The sequence below is a fragment of the Pholis gunnellus genome (genome assembly GCF_910591455.1).
Source record: "Pholis gunnellus genome assembly, chromosome: 14".
In the NCBI taxonomy this organism is placed as follows: Eukaryota; Metazoa; Chordata; class Actinopteri; order Perciformes; family Pholidae; genus Pholis; species Pholis gunnellus.
In genome coordinates this window covers 16,400,887-16,416,849 of record NC_136541.1, presented here as the reverse complement: position 1 = coordinate 16,416,849, position 15,963 = coordinate 16,400,887, and the positions used below count along the sequence as shown (strand labels likewise).

Genomic DNA, 15,963 nt, shown 5'->3' with positions numbered 1-15,963 from the left:
TAAAGTTTTTAAACCTCCTCAACAGCCAGGAAACTAGATCAGCCTTGCTTTTTTAGCTTGTTGGTGTTTTTCCAGCTGGGTTTGAAAATGTTTGTATAACCGTAGAGCTCCAAAAACAGCAAAACAAGAGTTCCATGTAAAACATCCAAAGCAACGGAGATCGTTCGCCGATTTGAAGATGACCCTTTAAACTGTGATTTTGTAAATTCCAGGTGCCATCGTGCAAAGAAACCCGAAAGATCTCTCTGTTGCTTTGCATTTGAGGCAGCTGATCTGGGATTTCTGCATTTCTGTCGCAGGGGAAACGGCTTCAGGACTTAATTCAGCGCTGCCCTTTGCCAGCACATTTCCCCCTCACCCTCCTTTTGCCCATAACACATAAAAAGGTGAAGGAATGCCCCCTTTGTGTGCTGTCGTATCCACACTGCAGTGTCCTCATCTGTTTGTACAGCTGCAGGTCCATTTCTTTCACCTCTGACCGTGTCCCGTACAGACACTGTTACCATAGTCAGTTGGGAGCCCTCATTCAAAGGGGAATATGAAAAAAACAAATTTTAATTTGAAGATGCTAACCAATGAAATGTTTATTTTATTTTCAAACGCTTGACACTAAATGTGATCCACAGTATGAATCACAGTGATATACTGGGACAAAAGAAGAAGGGGGGACTGTTTGTTTCGAAAATACTGGAGCGCTGGTCACGTCTTCCTATTGTTTTTTTAATCTTTAGAGATTTTCAATATTCATCCAGTAATTTAGTTAGTGACATTGCTGTTAATAGTTATAACCCTGTTTATATTCATCATATCCAAATTGCAACATTTGCACAAATCCATTAAATGGCCCGTGATTCAAGCTGACATTCTACCACATAGCTTGTTCTGACATTAAAAACTGACATGGCGGCACACATCGCCTCCATTCTTCCAGCACTGGAGGGCTCTGTATCGTTTTAATATCGAAAAGGAAAACAGCTACTCTCCAGGACCACCTGCAACACCTCTTGTCACCCAATAAAAAAAACTTCCTTAAGGCTGAACAAACACACTGTATTCATTACCTACTTCATAAAACATGTGTAAGGCTCATTTTAATACTTTCAAAACCTAAATTATTTACACTGGCTAGTGGTCTTCTTCAACCTGGACTTACGTGTTGAAGAACTGTTGCCATTTAAGGCCCATTACTGCCACCTATGGCCCAGATTTAAGCTTACTAAAGCGCTCAGGGTATCTTATTACTCCAGCCATCGTCACTCCAGATCCTAAAATGTGCCAAAGGGTTTGTTGAGGCATTGGTTTGAACTCTGAGGTGCTTCTCTCATCTCCAACCAGACTGTTACATTTACTAAAACATTGTCAATTTTAGGCCTAAATGCCAACAAATTAGGCAAGAAACCCTGGCTCTTAACTATAAGAACAAACTATATGAAGTTGATAAGTGCCTTACTAACATAATTTGATTAAATAAAATAAGCAGGGACGCTGAAATAATTCCTCATAACAGAATACAGAGGAATACACATTTGTTGTTTCAGTTGATTGTCAGGAGTAGCTGCTTTCCCCCTTTGGTTTGCATTGTATGCTATGACGTTTGTCTCATCTCGTTCGGCCTGTGAAGTTCATTGAAGTTGGGACAAAAGACCAAGCAGAACCTCTCTTGGTTTTGGTGGTTATATTTCAACATCAGCATATTTTCTTGGCAGCATATAAAAAAAAAGAAAAGGAAACAGTGACTACAGCTAAATATCAGTCTCTCTAAGCCATCTCTGTACAGTGTAGGTCCGACTGATGAGATGTACCACCCTTCATTCATTCCCTTCTGTATCAAAAGTTGAAATCCAAAAACAATCTACTAGTCTCTAATTAACCAATAGAAACTTGAGTAAAAATGTGCAGATCCACCCAAATCCTCTCAGATTTACACAAGTGCGTAACAGATGTCCGACCTGTAATTTCCGGACCTTTTCTCTTAGTGCCCCTGCCTTCCAAATAATTACAATTGTTGAAACGAGGACTGTGTGAGAGACCAAATTTGGGTCAAATAAACCAGAATGAGCCTCCCTTTACCTGTCCCCAGGTACAGAAAATGACAAGAAGAGCAAAAAAATAAACTCTGACGTTAAACATCCTTTCTGGGAGGTTAAAGTCTTTTTATACAAGTCCCTGGTGCCTCATCATCAATCAGTGATCCATTATTATTGTTTTTTTTATTTGAATATGAGCTGTATTAGGAGAGTGGCGGGGAAAGTAGTCCATCCACTGAGAGCCGTCTTGGCAAAATCGGGGCCTAATTCCAGGACAACAGAAAGGTATCGGGATCAAGGCCAGTGACATCGTCCCAGATCATTGGTGAGAGGGTGAGGTCTATCACAGAGAGATACAGTCAAGCGAAAGTGAGTGTGTCTGACAAGGCTAGTTCCTCTCCTGAACAAATACAGTCTCCTGTGGACAAAGCCCTGCCTCCTGCAGCGTGATGTCATAGTCCAAGTGGGCCAGCTTCCTTCTGGGAAAGTTGGTGACGAGCTCGAAGCGTTCATTAGGGTAGCCTTTGGACTGGACGTGTCTTACCAGGGCCTTGACGAGAGAGAGAGTAATACACAGAAGTGAGACATCTAAAGTTACAATCAGTACTGTTCACTGGGCAAAAATGACTAATTATGTTATTTAGAGTAAATAGTTTGGCATTTTGTGACATACGCTTATTGGCTACGTTGCCTCGAGTTAGAGGACAAGGCAGATACCACTCTCGTGCCCGTACAGTGCTTATGAAGCTGGAGCCAACAGCCGGTTAGCTTAGCATAACAACTGGAAAGAGCTAACCTAGCTTTGACCACAGTAAAAAATAGAAAAGAAAATCAACTTATCGGCACCGCTGAAGCTCAACAATTAAACATGTTATATCTTGTTTCATCTGTACGAAAGTCAAAGTGTAAAGCAGTAACTTCCTGGAGTACGGCAAGTAGTGCAGTCCAAAAACAGTAAAAGTTTTTAGGTGTTCGACATGGATTAAACAAACGCAGTTATAATGTGTTGATTAGTGAGCTTTAGAGGTGCTGGTAGGCACATTTTTAAACCTTTGGACAGAACCAGATTAGCCGTTTGCTTCCAGTCTTTATGCTAAGCTAAACGCATCTCCTCTTGACTCCAGCTTCATACTTACTGTACAGACCATGAGAGTTGACCTTTTTTTATAAATGGAGTTATTGTGTTGTGTTCTCACCAAAAGGTTTGCTTTAGAAGACAAGGAAATTTGTTCTCTCTGTCCGTCTGGGTAACGGAGCATCAACCTGGCTTTGGGACCTATGTTGAAAAAAACAAACAAACATGGTGGTAAATATCTTTCGTATCCCTTCACCGTCATCACAACTGTTTTAGAATGACGCGTCGCCGTACCATTGTCGTCAGGACAGTCCATGTCACAGGTTTTGGTGGTGCTGGTCTGGGAGGGTCCGGCGCTTTCCGCCGCCGCTGGGGAACAGTGGTTGCCTCCAGAATCTGCGTCAGGCTGAGGATGACGAGGACCGGCAGCTGAGGGCTCCAGGTGGTTCTTTTTGCTCTCCTCCTTCTTGTGACTGTGGTTGTTTTCTTTGTACGGAGACTTTCTATGGGAAGAAGTGGAACTATCGGGATGTAGACGCTGCTGAGCCGCATTGGCCGGCGGGAGCGGTGTGTGTTTGCTGGTAAAACTTTTCTCTTCGTGGGGTACTGGCACTTCGCTGTCTGAGCCGTCAACAGAGATGGGACCCTCGCTGTCGGAGAAAGGCTCTGCGTCGGATTCGTCGTCGGATCGGGGGGAATCGGGGGGTTCGGGGGCATTTGAGGACTCGTAGTGGGTCTCCTGTAGGGAGGCTCGGATCGCTGCCTCGAGCTGACTGTCTTCACTGGCATCAATCAGACTCTCCTAGAACAGAAAACAGAGTGTGCAGCTGTAGAAAACAAAGTAGAATAACACAAAAATGTGGTATAACTACGTATAACTAAGAGACTAAGAGATAAGAGACTGATGACCACGCAGATTTAGTACAATTCACAAAAATCTTATCTTCTACATGTAATGCAGCCTTTTGGACAAGGAAGAGACCACAACGAAGCGCCATCATATACTACTATTATGTAATAAACAAAAGCCCAGATAATAACTCTACAGTTACAGAGTTGTGACATTTCAACAGAGTGTAAGAGAGAGAGAGGGACAGAGAAAGAGAGAGAGAGCGCTCTTATTAGAGCAGAAAAAAGAAGGATAATCAGAGGCGACACATGAGAAGAGGGACCCACAGAGCGAGCTCGTTTGGCAGGAGGTGCGTGACAGGACGGCCCATCTAGCTGCCCGTGCTCTGCCAGGAAGCCGGTCGTCTGCTCCAGGAACGACGCCACGTCCAGCTGATTCCACTCCACCATTTTTTGACCTGAAGAGAACATGTGTCGAACAGCACGGGTCAATAACAGCATCAAATACAGAGTAGCAGCAAAAGCAGATGTGCGTGGCTGCACTGACGTAGAACTACTTTGCAGATGTAAACGGCGAGGGATCCGCTAACCGTACTGTGTTGTTTATGTTAGTTATACAGATAATGCAGTTCATTTATCTTCATTATTTATTTAGTGAAAAACCTATTGTTGGCCTGGATTGATCCCATCACCTAATCACACAACGATCTCCTGCTCAGTCACGCACCATTGTTCAAGGATGTTGTATAATGATGCTATTAGTTATTATAATGCAGTGTGTTGTCTGCAAAATATATAGTAAATAAAAATCCTTATCCGTAATATCTCCTCTTCAATTTGCAAGATGTGTCTAGTGTCCTTATCAATGAAAATATACATAAAGAGATGACATGATTGATGGTTATAAGCTTGTGCACAGAATATATAATATCTACTTTTGGAATAACAGGTATAATTTAAGAGGGAGCTCCTTTAGTTCCAGCTCCTTCAGTTAACTCTTTTAAAATAGATGACAATTCTGGTCAACAAAGATTATTTTGTACAAATATAAAAGCTGACTTTGTTTTTTTATTTGTGAAACTATTGTTATTTTAAACAAGTATATTGTGGTATTACTTTGTTGTATTTGTTCGTTGGTTTTAGTGGAAGAGTCTGGTGTTGAGGATTTATATCCTGGACCTGAATATTTTCAATAATTGTCTTTATATGTGGTGTCATTGAAGGTCAGAGCTGTGGATGATGCTGAGACTAACTCACCTGTTCGGGGATCGAGGATGGAAATATAGGGAAACTTGTTCAGCTTATAGAACTGGATGTATCTTTGTCCCTCCTCACTATCGTGATAAACCTGTAATGAAAGCAAATGTACAAAAAGACAGACATGAACCTCTCACCAGATATACTTGAATTGAGTTCCACATATGTGAATATTTGGATTATGAGACAAAAAAAGGATTTTGTGTGCTGATTGCAAGGCTTTTTGTAGAAGAAGAAGAAGTGGGTACTACAACATTATCGTGTACTTGAAAAAAACCTTTGCACCGTTAATGCTCTACTTAAGTGCCGTTTCTGTTGCTGTACTGACAATGGTCTCCATTTCTGCATCACTGACTAAATTCCTTCCTCATATCATGAATGGAGTTTCAACTTCACCTTCCCATCAAATGAGTTTAGCAGCCAGGCCCTCGCAAAGACCCCGACACAACGTTTTGCAGGAACATGAAAGCATCCCGGAGCTCTGAAACTACATACCTGCCAGAATATAAAGTGTTCTCTGATGATGGTCTTCACTGCGTCGTTACTCCAAACATCTCTGTTCAGGCACTGGCAGGCAAAGTCCTGAACATTTTGAATGTTGATCATTAGCCACTTGTTCTCCAGTTGTCCACAGTCTTTAGCCTGGAAGCACAAACAACACAGGAAATCAAGCTGGATTGTGACAATTAGTGAGCGAGGTAATTGTTAAATCGGCGCGTCTGGACGAAGACCAGAAGGTTAAGCTACATCTTGATGGAGGACAAATGATAAACTTGATGAAGTACACGTGTGTTTCTTTATGGAGAACAATCATTACCATCTACATTAGTGGGATGAGATCCTATGATCACATGACACCAGCTGATTTCACAGATACTGCGAGTATCAACCGGAGAGGGAAAATGCACGCATCAAAAATAACTTCCACACAAGGCAGACCCGGTTTCCCACCGTTGATCTACACAGTCGACCATCTGAAATTTCACTGAAAGTTCACACAAACCGAATAAAGAGGTGTGGTTTAAAGTGTCCGGGGATCGACTCCTCACCGTCTCAAAGCTGCCTTTGTGCATGAGCTCAATGGGAGGACGGAAAAGGTCTGCCAGGGTGCTCAGTTTCTTATCCACTGTTCCACCGTTACGCAGCTCCTGTTCCTGGCGAACTAGGAAAAGAAAAACATTCAAAGTCATTACAAGAAGTTCAGACACAGTGAAAAAGGTTGAGAGAGAGAGAGCGAGAGAGAGAAAAGTGACAGACAGAGTATTAAACTACACCACATTCACTTCCGACCGCGTCCTTTAAGCTCGGAAAGACTGAATTCACTCACTTGTTTCTGTTTGGAAGTCTCGGAAACCATCAAATATAGATCGAGCAGGTCTTCTTCGCTTTGGCACTGCGCGTGTAACAGACACATCAAAAGTCAGTTTGACTGAAACAGCACAGACGGAAACAACAAAGGAGTTTGACATCTGTTTGCATGAGGTCGAATAAGAAAAGTACAATACCTCCAAACAATGGTTCCGGTTCCACCAATATGTCCTGCTTCTGGGGAATGGGTGCTCGTACTTCACTGAGACATAAAGTAATATATACAGTATTATTTTAAGAAGCAAAACATCAGGTATCAAACAAGTTATAAAGAAGCACTCTCTAATTGTGTTAGCAACACAAATCACAGCAGTGCTCTGAACCCCAAATTCTCCTCCCAGCCCACCGTTAATCAGAACAAACTCTAAACTAAGAGAAAAATATGGAGCACTATCCAAAAAAAAACAGAGATTGTATCTTTAAGAAAGTAAAATGTAGCAAAAACTAATTCTTTGTTGTACTTGTATCTGAGAGAAGTTTGTGAGGATAAATATCAGCCTACTCTGAGGGGGGAGCTCTGCTGCTTGAAGCTGCTGAACTGGAGCTGGTGCTGGGCTCCTCTGCAATCCCGCCTCCGTCCAGGAACATGGTCACTGCCATCTCCAGGTTGTTGTTGCATGCTTCCAACATGTGTTGTCCTACGCTCTCCGTGGCCCCTGAAACGGCGTCGGACAGAGGTTACAGATTGCATGATGAACGCAGTCAGCGCTCACCGGGTGACAAACTGTTTCTAAATGACCACAAAAGGCAGTTTACATACACGTCTTATCTGTGCTGCAATATCTTGTTACTTATCTGCACACATCTATAGCGATGATGCATCTTTAAATCTGCAAAGCAAGATCTAAATGAGCCAGACAGCAAAACCGATGGCATACCACATAGAAAACATCAGCATATCGAATTAATCCAATCAAAGTATCATACTAATGTATACTTTAGATTTTCACCTGTTTAATACACATCACACATACATACTGCGAAACAGTTTTCGCTTGATTGCTCGCCTCTTCTGAGGGCCACACGTTTTCATTCATTCGACTCTTTTGTGACAGTGCACACATTTGAAACAGGCCTGTCAAACCCCTCGTCAATGACAACTTCCTGTTGTTTAGTATTGTTTGTTGTCAAAACTACGTCCTCCTTTAGTGTAAATGACAAATTAAGCTTTCCAACAACGGGGTCCTGTGAAATGCAACAACAGTGTAACTTCCTAAAAAAGCCAGTGATGATGTTCACTGTGATGGATAACCAGCAGGTCTTTGCACGTTGACTGCAACACTGTACTGGAGTGAATGAAAGCGAAACGACTGCCTGAAAGTTAACGTCGGAAAAGAAATGCATCCGGTGTTAACAAAGGCTTTGGTATGCTTTGGGAACGAGTAGGCAGTGTTGTAGCTCAAGCATGGGCTACGTTATTAGTAGGCTACGAACAGGCTGCTAAAACACCACACGTGTGATTAAACCACTTAAGATCACGAATCAATATAATGAATAAAACTACGGCGATACACTGCATGTGAGAAAACACTCGATCCGAGCGTTAACTTTAGTCTTTTTTTAAGTGAACAGCACCGTTTGGCTACACTGATCTTTCCGTGTCCACTGCGCATGTCCGTTTCACTTTCCAGGTCTAGCAGCAGCAGCAGCCCCCGAACTGAGTATGCTTTCTTTTAAATAACTTCGAAATAAAACACAGTCGATCGCGTCAAAAGCACACAGAAACTATTGACAGCCTCTGAAACAATGGTCGGAGAGAGACAGTGAGCTCGTGCGAGCGTGGTTAGCGTCACAGTCAGGGGGAAGAGTAACACAACGTAAAGCCTGGCTGATGAAGAAGGGAAATGTTGCACAGCCGACGTCCATTCCACATTATCAAACAACATGCAATGGAAAAAGGAGCAGAAAATCAGCTCGAGACGAGCAAGATAGTGTCAGTTACGAGCACCACAAAGAAAATAGGTTTTTTTAAGTGGTTGTGACAGATCATATTCAAAGCGGATGGTTTTACGGTCCTTTTCGGAGCATTTCACTTGAGTTTAGCATATAACTGGCTGTGCTTTTCCCCCCTCTGCAAAGCATTGACAGCGTAGGGGCCAGGGGAAGACTTAACGTCCGTTTTTCAAACCACGCACTCATTTCCTGGTTTGTTGGACAATGGAGCTATTCCAGTTGGATAACCAAAACCTACTTAATACATCAAACGTTAAATAAAATGTTATTTTTACCTGTTATTGCTGTGAATTGTTGTATTAACCCATTCACCTCCGGAGCTGAGGTGTCTCCGAGCGCCGCCATCTTACCGCCACAAACAACAACATAAATGTCGCGCATGCGCTACGACGTGCTTGATGCCTGCCTGGCGCGGCGCGAGCCCCACACGTCACCAACGGATTGTTCTGCATTGTGGGTTATGTAGTCCGGTAAACATAAATTGCATTTTACTTTCTTAATTATTTAAAATACAAAATCAGGGTAATTCATAGATGTGTATGCAGATCCTGTTGGTTCCCTTCAGTTTTTGTTAAAATAGGAAAACACTTTTTCATTTGTTGTTTTTCCACATGCAGTGTTTTCTCAGTAGGGATTTGTGATATTTGCAGATTGATCTTATGTGATGTTTCTTGTGATTAGTGGGATGTAGTGAATTCCTATCATTCAGTTGCTGATCATTGTAATATTTCACATTCATAAATCTACATGAACTGGCACCTTAATTAAGGACGCAAAGGAAATAATTGTAACGAAATTGAACTTTAAAGTGACCTTTTATAAACACACTTAATTGCACTGGGTTTTCTAGTATGTTTTTGAATCACTGTTGTTATACCTTCTTTGTAAATAATGTTAACATAAACGGCTGCGTAGGAAAGTCTTAAAGGATACTGAAATCAAGACAAGTTGACTCATCAGTATTAAAATAGGACTGTATCAGTCATGACAAATAGTATACCTCGAAAATTAAAACTACATACTTTCTCTTTAAGTCGTGTAATTTTATTATTTGCATAATACATTCAGTTTGAAAACAGCATGAACCAACTCCAGAAACTGAAGACTCAGTTCTAACAACAATCAGCTACTAGCAATTAGAACAATTGCTCATTCAGTAACCAATCAAGGTCAAGCTATTTATCACGGTTCTCAAATAAAGCTGCTGTGCTGCCTGCCATTAACAAGAAAAAAAAATGAATTTCACTTTACAAAGGGAAGGTGATGATGGAACTGACTTTCTAAATCATGAGATGTCCAAATTATATTCAAAACACTAAGTGACACTTCCAATCCCACTGGCCAATGGTAATTCTATTTGAAGCTAAATATATAATAACATTACGTTCACATCAATAATGTATAACGGGCTCATGAATCTTCTACAGTTGGGTTATGGTCAAATTGAATAACCATAAACAATTTAATCTATGATCATAACTTCAAATCCTTTGAAAGAGAGCACATTGTCAACTAAAGACAACTACAATACAAACCAGCATATTATGCTGTTGTGTTCCTGCCTACAAAGGGAGATACAATATTAACTCGGCCCAAATGAACAGTTTGAAGATGCACTTTAGACCCAGATGAAAGGAATTAGATGATAATGGTCAGTATCTTATGTTGCACAGAAAGCACTTCAATTTGGCATTCTCCATGTAAACCCAGAAATGCATTGTAATCGGATGTGTCCAAATGTGACCTTTTAGTCCTGAGGTGGGAAATTATTACTCATATCAAAGATGCATCACCTGTTCACTGTAACCTGGGAGTAAATCAAGTGCACTCAAGCAATATATACATGGGACCATAAGGATAGGTCACTCCGTTCTGGTTCAAGGTGTTCACCTCAGTGCCTGATCCAAGGAATCCCAATGCTAAATAAATATACACGACTATTTACTCTTAAGGCCAAATAAGAATAGAATATGTACTTTAGTGTCTTTAAATATCTGAAAACTTTAAACCACAAAATGTATTAAAAAAAAAATTAACAGCAAGACGTAATTTATCTTACACCAGTTATCAACATATGAGACCAGTCCTGCCAAGCAAATTCACTTAAAAAACAATCTACATTTTACTGATATCAGAACAGATGTGAACAATTTCCCCAAAGTCAGAAAACAAGCTGTAATCAGTGATGTATTCAAGGTAAAAAACAACTGAACCATCTTTATGGACACATTAAATGATCTTTACATTCTCATGAGCTGTGTTTGAATGCAGAGGTCACTCTTATTAATCAGAGAATGGGCTGTAAAATATGTGGACGAGACATAGAGATCAAGATTTGCCCTTCTTCAGCAATGAGTTTATTAAAAATGAATCATCATTTTAGATGTTTCTGTGGGAGTAAAGTTTGGCAATTCCTTCTTTCTAAAGATTAGAACATGTTAATTATCTTTTCTTAGGGTCTTCCCTTTTAATGTGTACGTGTGTTTAATTGTTTATTTACTCACCGTGTACCTTGTGCAACCAAAAAGAATAAACTCACAAAAGAAAATCCCTTAAATAGTAAGAATGCCACTCTTTCCTCTCATATGATAGCAGTGCAGCCTCAACAATGTAATAAACAAGACTCATAGCATATTTTCCTGATGGGCAATTGAGGAAATATGTCTCCACACACTTCATCTCACATGCAAACCAATAGAAGAAAAGGAAATGAGGAAATGGACATGGTGTACGTTTTGAAATCCTTCTCACAGTTTATACCCTGCTTAAGAAATAAATAAGCTTCCACCCAACAGCATAGATCAAGGTGTGAATGAGTGCATACATGCACACATGTATGTTGAGTGAGCGCGAATGTGGGATTGTGTGTGTTTGTGTACGGAGTGACTATATGAACTAGTGAGGCCAGTGTGTTTCAAAATGGAGTTTGTTTTGGAGGTAGGGCACGCAGGGTGGTGAGGGAGAACACTGCGGAGCTGGCAGATGGATTTTTACACTGCGGTTTAGAAGCGGATGAAGGTAGCGTCGATCTGGCGTACACTGGGCAGCGCCAGCATGATCTTTCGCCGGTACTGCGGATCCTTCTGTAAAGGGTTTCTTTCAAGGTAGACCGTCTCCAGAGACTTGGCATTCTTCAACTCGTCCAGATCTGACCAGTTATCTATCTGATTATCGTTCATCTGGGGGGGGAATCCAAGGACAGCATAGTCAATAAGAGGACAGACTGAGTTATGGGAGCTCAAACACAAACTTTAAGCACTCTTGGAACATACAGTTCGGAGGTATTTGGTTTCAAAGTACACCTGGGTTTGCCCCTGGGCTCTTGTGGCAAAGCCTTGCTGATGCATTATGGGAAATAGTAAAAGCTTTCAATGTCTGTCGCCAGAAATTGCTGATGATGCATGCTCATGTAAGCAGTATTTAAACGCTTAAAAAGGCAAGATTGCTTTTGCCAGACGACGGCCCAGAGTGCTGTACAAACAGCGTTAGAGTCGGTAAACAGGACCGTCAAATAGGAAGCCGATGAATGAAAATAATTTTAAGATTTTAATAATTAAATCAATTTGTGAACACAGCTTCCGTATTTCCCTTTGAAACCCTGTACTGTCAAATAGACAAGTTCTTCAACTAACCATGTGCTACTCCATTCTTTTAAAGTGCAATTTAATAAATATATCAATTGATTTATCTATTTTTAAAGTATGTTATTTAAAACTTTGTACGAACCACTTAAACATGAATGAATCAGTTGCATTTTACAAAGCAGGACAAGCACAGATATATGATGAAGTAAATGACGGTTGAGCTCCAGGACTCTCCTACTGCATGCTGGCTCTTTGGCCTGACTCACTAAGACTCTTAATGCAACATGCAACATTGTTATTTTACTAGTTTTTATTTAGTTAGTTTTTATTTATTTGATTATATTTCCTGCTATGTCAAGTCAGCATGTCTGCTGTGAAAACGTGTAGTGGTAAGGCTTGAGGGTTTCTATAATAAGGTGGCATAATAAAAGACCATCAAAATGACATTCTAGTTTAAACTATCCGTACCCAGAACTCCTGCAGGTCTGTCAGATGGCTGATGTTTTCGATTTTCTTTACTCGATTGGCTGCGATGTCCAGGGTTGTAAGCTTTTTCTGTGAGGGAAAACAAACAGCGTTTGAATGTACGGAACACATTGTGTTGTACATGTTTGCACAGTCGGCAAACGACACGATGGGCAGCTTTGCACTCAGTCCTTTCAGAAATAAGCTGTGGAATTTCTTTAACTCACATTGTTTTCCAGGCCCTCGATGACCTCAATGCCATTGTGGCTCAGATAGAGCTCTCTCAGGCTGACCAGATTCTGTAGACCCTCGATTTTAGTGATCCGGTTACTCTGCAAATAGAAGTACACAAAATGACTCACCAGTGTTTACATTTACACATTCCAATTGTATTCTTGTAACCACTCACACAAGCGTTGAAGAGAATTTGTGAATACCTGAATGCTTAAAACAGTCAGGTTGTGTAAACCCTCCAGATTCTGAAGCGTAGCTATTTTGTTGGTGCCAAGAAACAAACTTTGCAAAGATGACAGAGTATCCAGGTTCTCTATGACCTGTGAACACGACAAAACAAAGAGAGACACAAATAAACACAACATAATGATTTCATAGACAATTCACCAACTTCCTGTGATGCATAATTTGAAACAGACGATGTGTAGCATTGATTTCTCATTTCTCAGTGGCCAAGAGTCTCTTTATCTCATACCCGGATGCGATTGGAGCCCAGCTCCAGCATGTCCAGGCCCGTGAGGTGTTCCAGGTTGGCAATGCTGCTAATTTTGTTGTGAAGTAGAAAAAGTTTCTTCAGCCGAGTCATTTGCTCCAAGCCCTCCACCTTCCTCAGCATATTGAAGGACATGTCAAGCTGCCTGTGGATCAGTCAAACAGGTATGCTCATAAGAAGTCAATTCTTTGTTCTAAGTCATAATGGAATAGATGGAATCTCTGTAATCTGCAGAAACAATAGAGACAAAGTCTTCCGTTTCCTTCAGACTTACTCTAGCTCTGTGAGGTTGTGCAGGTTCTCCAGTTTGCGAATCTGATTGTCATAGAGATCTAGTTCCTGCAGCGAGCTCAGACTGTCGAGGTTCTCTATCTTTTTGATGAGATTCTGTCTTAAGGAGAGCGTCTGTACAAAAGAGACAGATGGGAAAAAAAACAATTAAGTGCAGATACAATCAATAGCTGTATTTTACTACTTTATTTTATGTCTGGTTTCTCTAGAAATAGAGGGGTAACACCATGCTGCTACCATTACATCATCACTCACTGACAGTGGCACTTCATACTGAGGTTACTTACTTTAGCTTTCAGTAGCACCTCCAATCCTTCAATCTTTCCAATACGACAATGAACAAGATCAACATCCTAGAAAGAAAACAGACAGCTTAGGACGACAAAATGTCTCTAAAGTAATAGTAGTTCGGGGTAATTGTGTCATTTACATTTGAGTGCCCAGCCCACATATGGATTGACATACACCAGAGATATAGTTGTAGTGGTGAAACATTTGTCAGAAAAGATCCAAACATTTTAAAACACATTATTGCAATAAAGAACTTTGCTTCCATTCTAAAGATCTACAAATAAAATCTACCACAAAATGTTACCTTCCAAAAAGACAAATGAAGTCCCCCAACAAAATGGAGTCATTGAAGATGGAGGACATTTTTACTTAAAAGCATTATAAGATGTACTTTGGGAGAGTAGCTAGTGTTTACAGTCCTCTAACCTCTTCCTCTGGGTCCAAAGTTATGGTGTCCATGTCAACAGGAGACTCTTCTTTACCTTTAATAAGAGCAAGGATAAATCAGTGAACTTATATATTTGCATGAAGTCAGAGTATTCCTAAACATGATATAGACACAAAAGGCTTTTTTAAAGCAGCAGAGAAGAATCATAGCTATGTAATGTAGTCATCTAGACAGACCGACAGCACTGTGTCACACTCTCTGATCATTCACGTTAACGTAACACTACAGCTGCCTGACTTGTGTCCCGATTGTTTTTATGACTGTGCTGAGAAGATGTGATGCTTTACTTGTGGCAGCGGGCTGGTTGGGGTCCACGTTGCCATTGATGCTCTTCCTCCTGGTCTCATCATCACCAGACTCCTCGGACTCACCCCTTCGGTCCACTACAGTCAGCAGACAAAGAGAAGCGAGTCACGTTCACCATACACACAGACGCAGTGCTGTTGTATCGGGGACACATTTAGCTGATGCACATGTAATGTGATGCACAGATTGGGCCCAGCTCCTCATCGCCCACTGAGGAGTTAGGGTGTGTGTGTGTGTGTGTGTGTGTGTGTGTGTGTGTGTGTGTGTGTGTGTGTGTGTGTGTGTGTGTGTGTGTGTGTGTGTGTGTGTGTGTGTGTGTGTGTGTGTGTGTGTGTGTGTGTGTGTGTGTGTGTGTGTGTGTGTGTGTGTGTGGGGGGGGGGGGTGGGGGGTCATGTGGAGCATCCAGCCTCTGTCTGACTGTCACAACCCATGGCTGTCAACTAAACCAGGCTTCTGCAGAAACACGTGTGCCAAACTGGGATTACCCCATTAATTGGGGAGCTTTGATTGCTGTGGATGGGACCGCAGTTTAGCTCGCAAGCTTGCTGTTACGGTTAGCTCAATCCCATTAACACACAGGGTAAACAATGCTAACCATGCTAGCTAGTTAGCCGAGTGGACCACAACATGCAGGTTTACGAGCTAAACGTGGATACATGTTGTACAAGCAGACAAGCTACGTCAAACATAAAATAGAGTGAGAGACCATTATATTCGACAACGCAGCTATGGAAACTGAAATGAGATGACGAGCAGGACAGTTGTAAGTTAATTAACTGTGTAACGTCAGCTAACGGGGGTTGTTGTTTGCCTGTTAGCTAGCAAGCCTGTGATGAAGGTGTGGCTAGTAACAAGGGGAAAACACGCCGGATGTGCTCGTATACAAACAGATACATTTGTCCAAATTAATGCCGGTTGACTAAGCTAATACAATCATGGCACGGCTTAATCTTTACATATTTACTGACCTTCCATCTCCTGAAGCTCTCCAACAGACCTGGAAGCCATGTTTCTTGTAAACAGTCCTGACAACTGCTCAGCCAATCCGGTGGAGGCGCGTGCTGCGGTCAGACACTAGATGACGCTGGTGCCGCACATTTACTGTTAACATTGAGTACATATTGTACCGTGAATTCACGAAAACAATACCATTAAATCAGCAGTGGTGTAAAATAAATAAATAGGCCTACCTCTCTTCAAGTTCTGTACTTAAATAGAAATCAGAGGCACCTAATTTCAGAGAGAAATGCACTTTTGACTACATTAGATTTATCTGACAGCTTTAATTATAGTTGCATTGAAGATTATCATTTACATTCAA

At 41.3% G+C, this 15,963-nt stretch overlaps 2 protein-coding genes across 2 annotated transcripts; both read right to left on the bottom strand.

The window, feature by feature from the left end:
• Positions 1-404: 404 nt before the first annotated feature.
• On the bottom strand, positions 405-8,910 carry ubxn7 (UBX domain protein 7; the record flags this gene model as incomplete). Its single annotated transcript, XM_079173847.1, has 11 exons — positions 405-2,577; positions 3,224-3,303; positions 3,397-3,904; positions 4,279-4,409; positions 5,209-5,299; positions 5,704-5,850; positions 6,258-6,370; positions 6,536-6,601; positions 6,714-6,778; positions 7,079-7,232; positions 8,805-8,910. 11 exons carry the CDS (start codon positions 8,908-8,910, stop codon positions 2,416-2,418), a joined length of 1,623 nt encoding a protein of 540 aa, XP_079029973.1. The 3' UTR covers positions 405-2,415.
• Positions 8,911-9,563: 653 nt separating this feature from the next.
• Positions 9,564-15,679, bottom strand: ppp1r7 (protein phosphatase 1, regulatory (inhibitor) subunit 7). The gene is made up of 10 exons (XM_079172534.1): positions 15,611-15,679; positions 14,623-14,718; positions 14,314-14,369; positions 13,884-13,949; positions 13,580-13,710; positions 13,288-13,450; positions 13,016-13,132; positions 12,806-12,910; positions 12,582-12,668; positions 9,564-11,708 (listed from the first exon to the last, which is right to left on the bottom strand). Exons 1-10 carry the CDS (start codon positions 15,648-15,650, stop codon positions 11,532-11,534), a joined length of 1,038 nt encoding a protein of 345 aa, XP_079028660.1. The 5' UTR covers positions 15,651-15,679; the 3' UTR covers positions 9,564-11,531.
• Between the last annotated feature and the right edge of the window lie 284 nt (positions 15,680-15,963).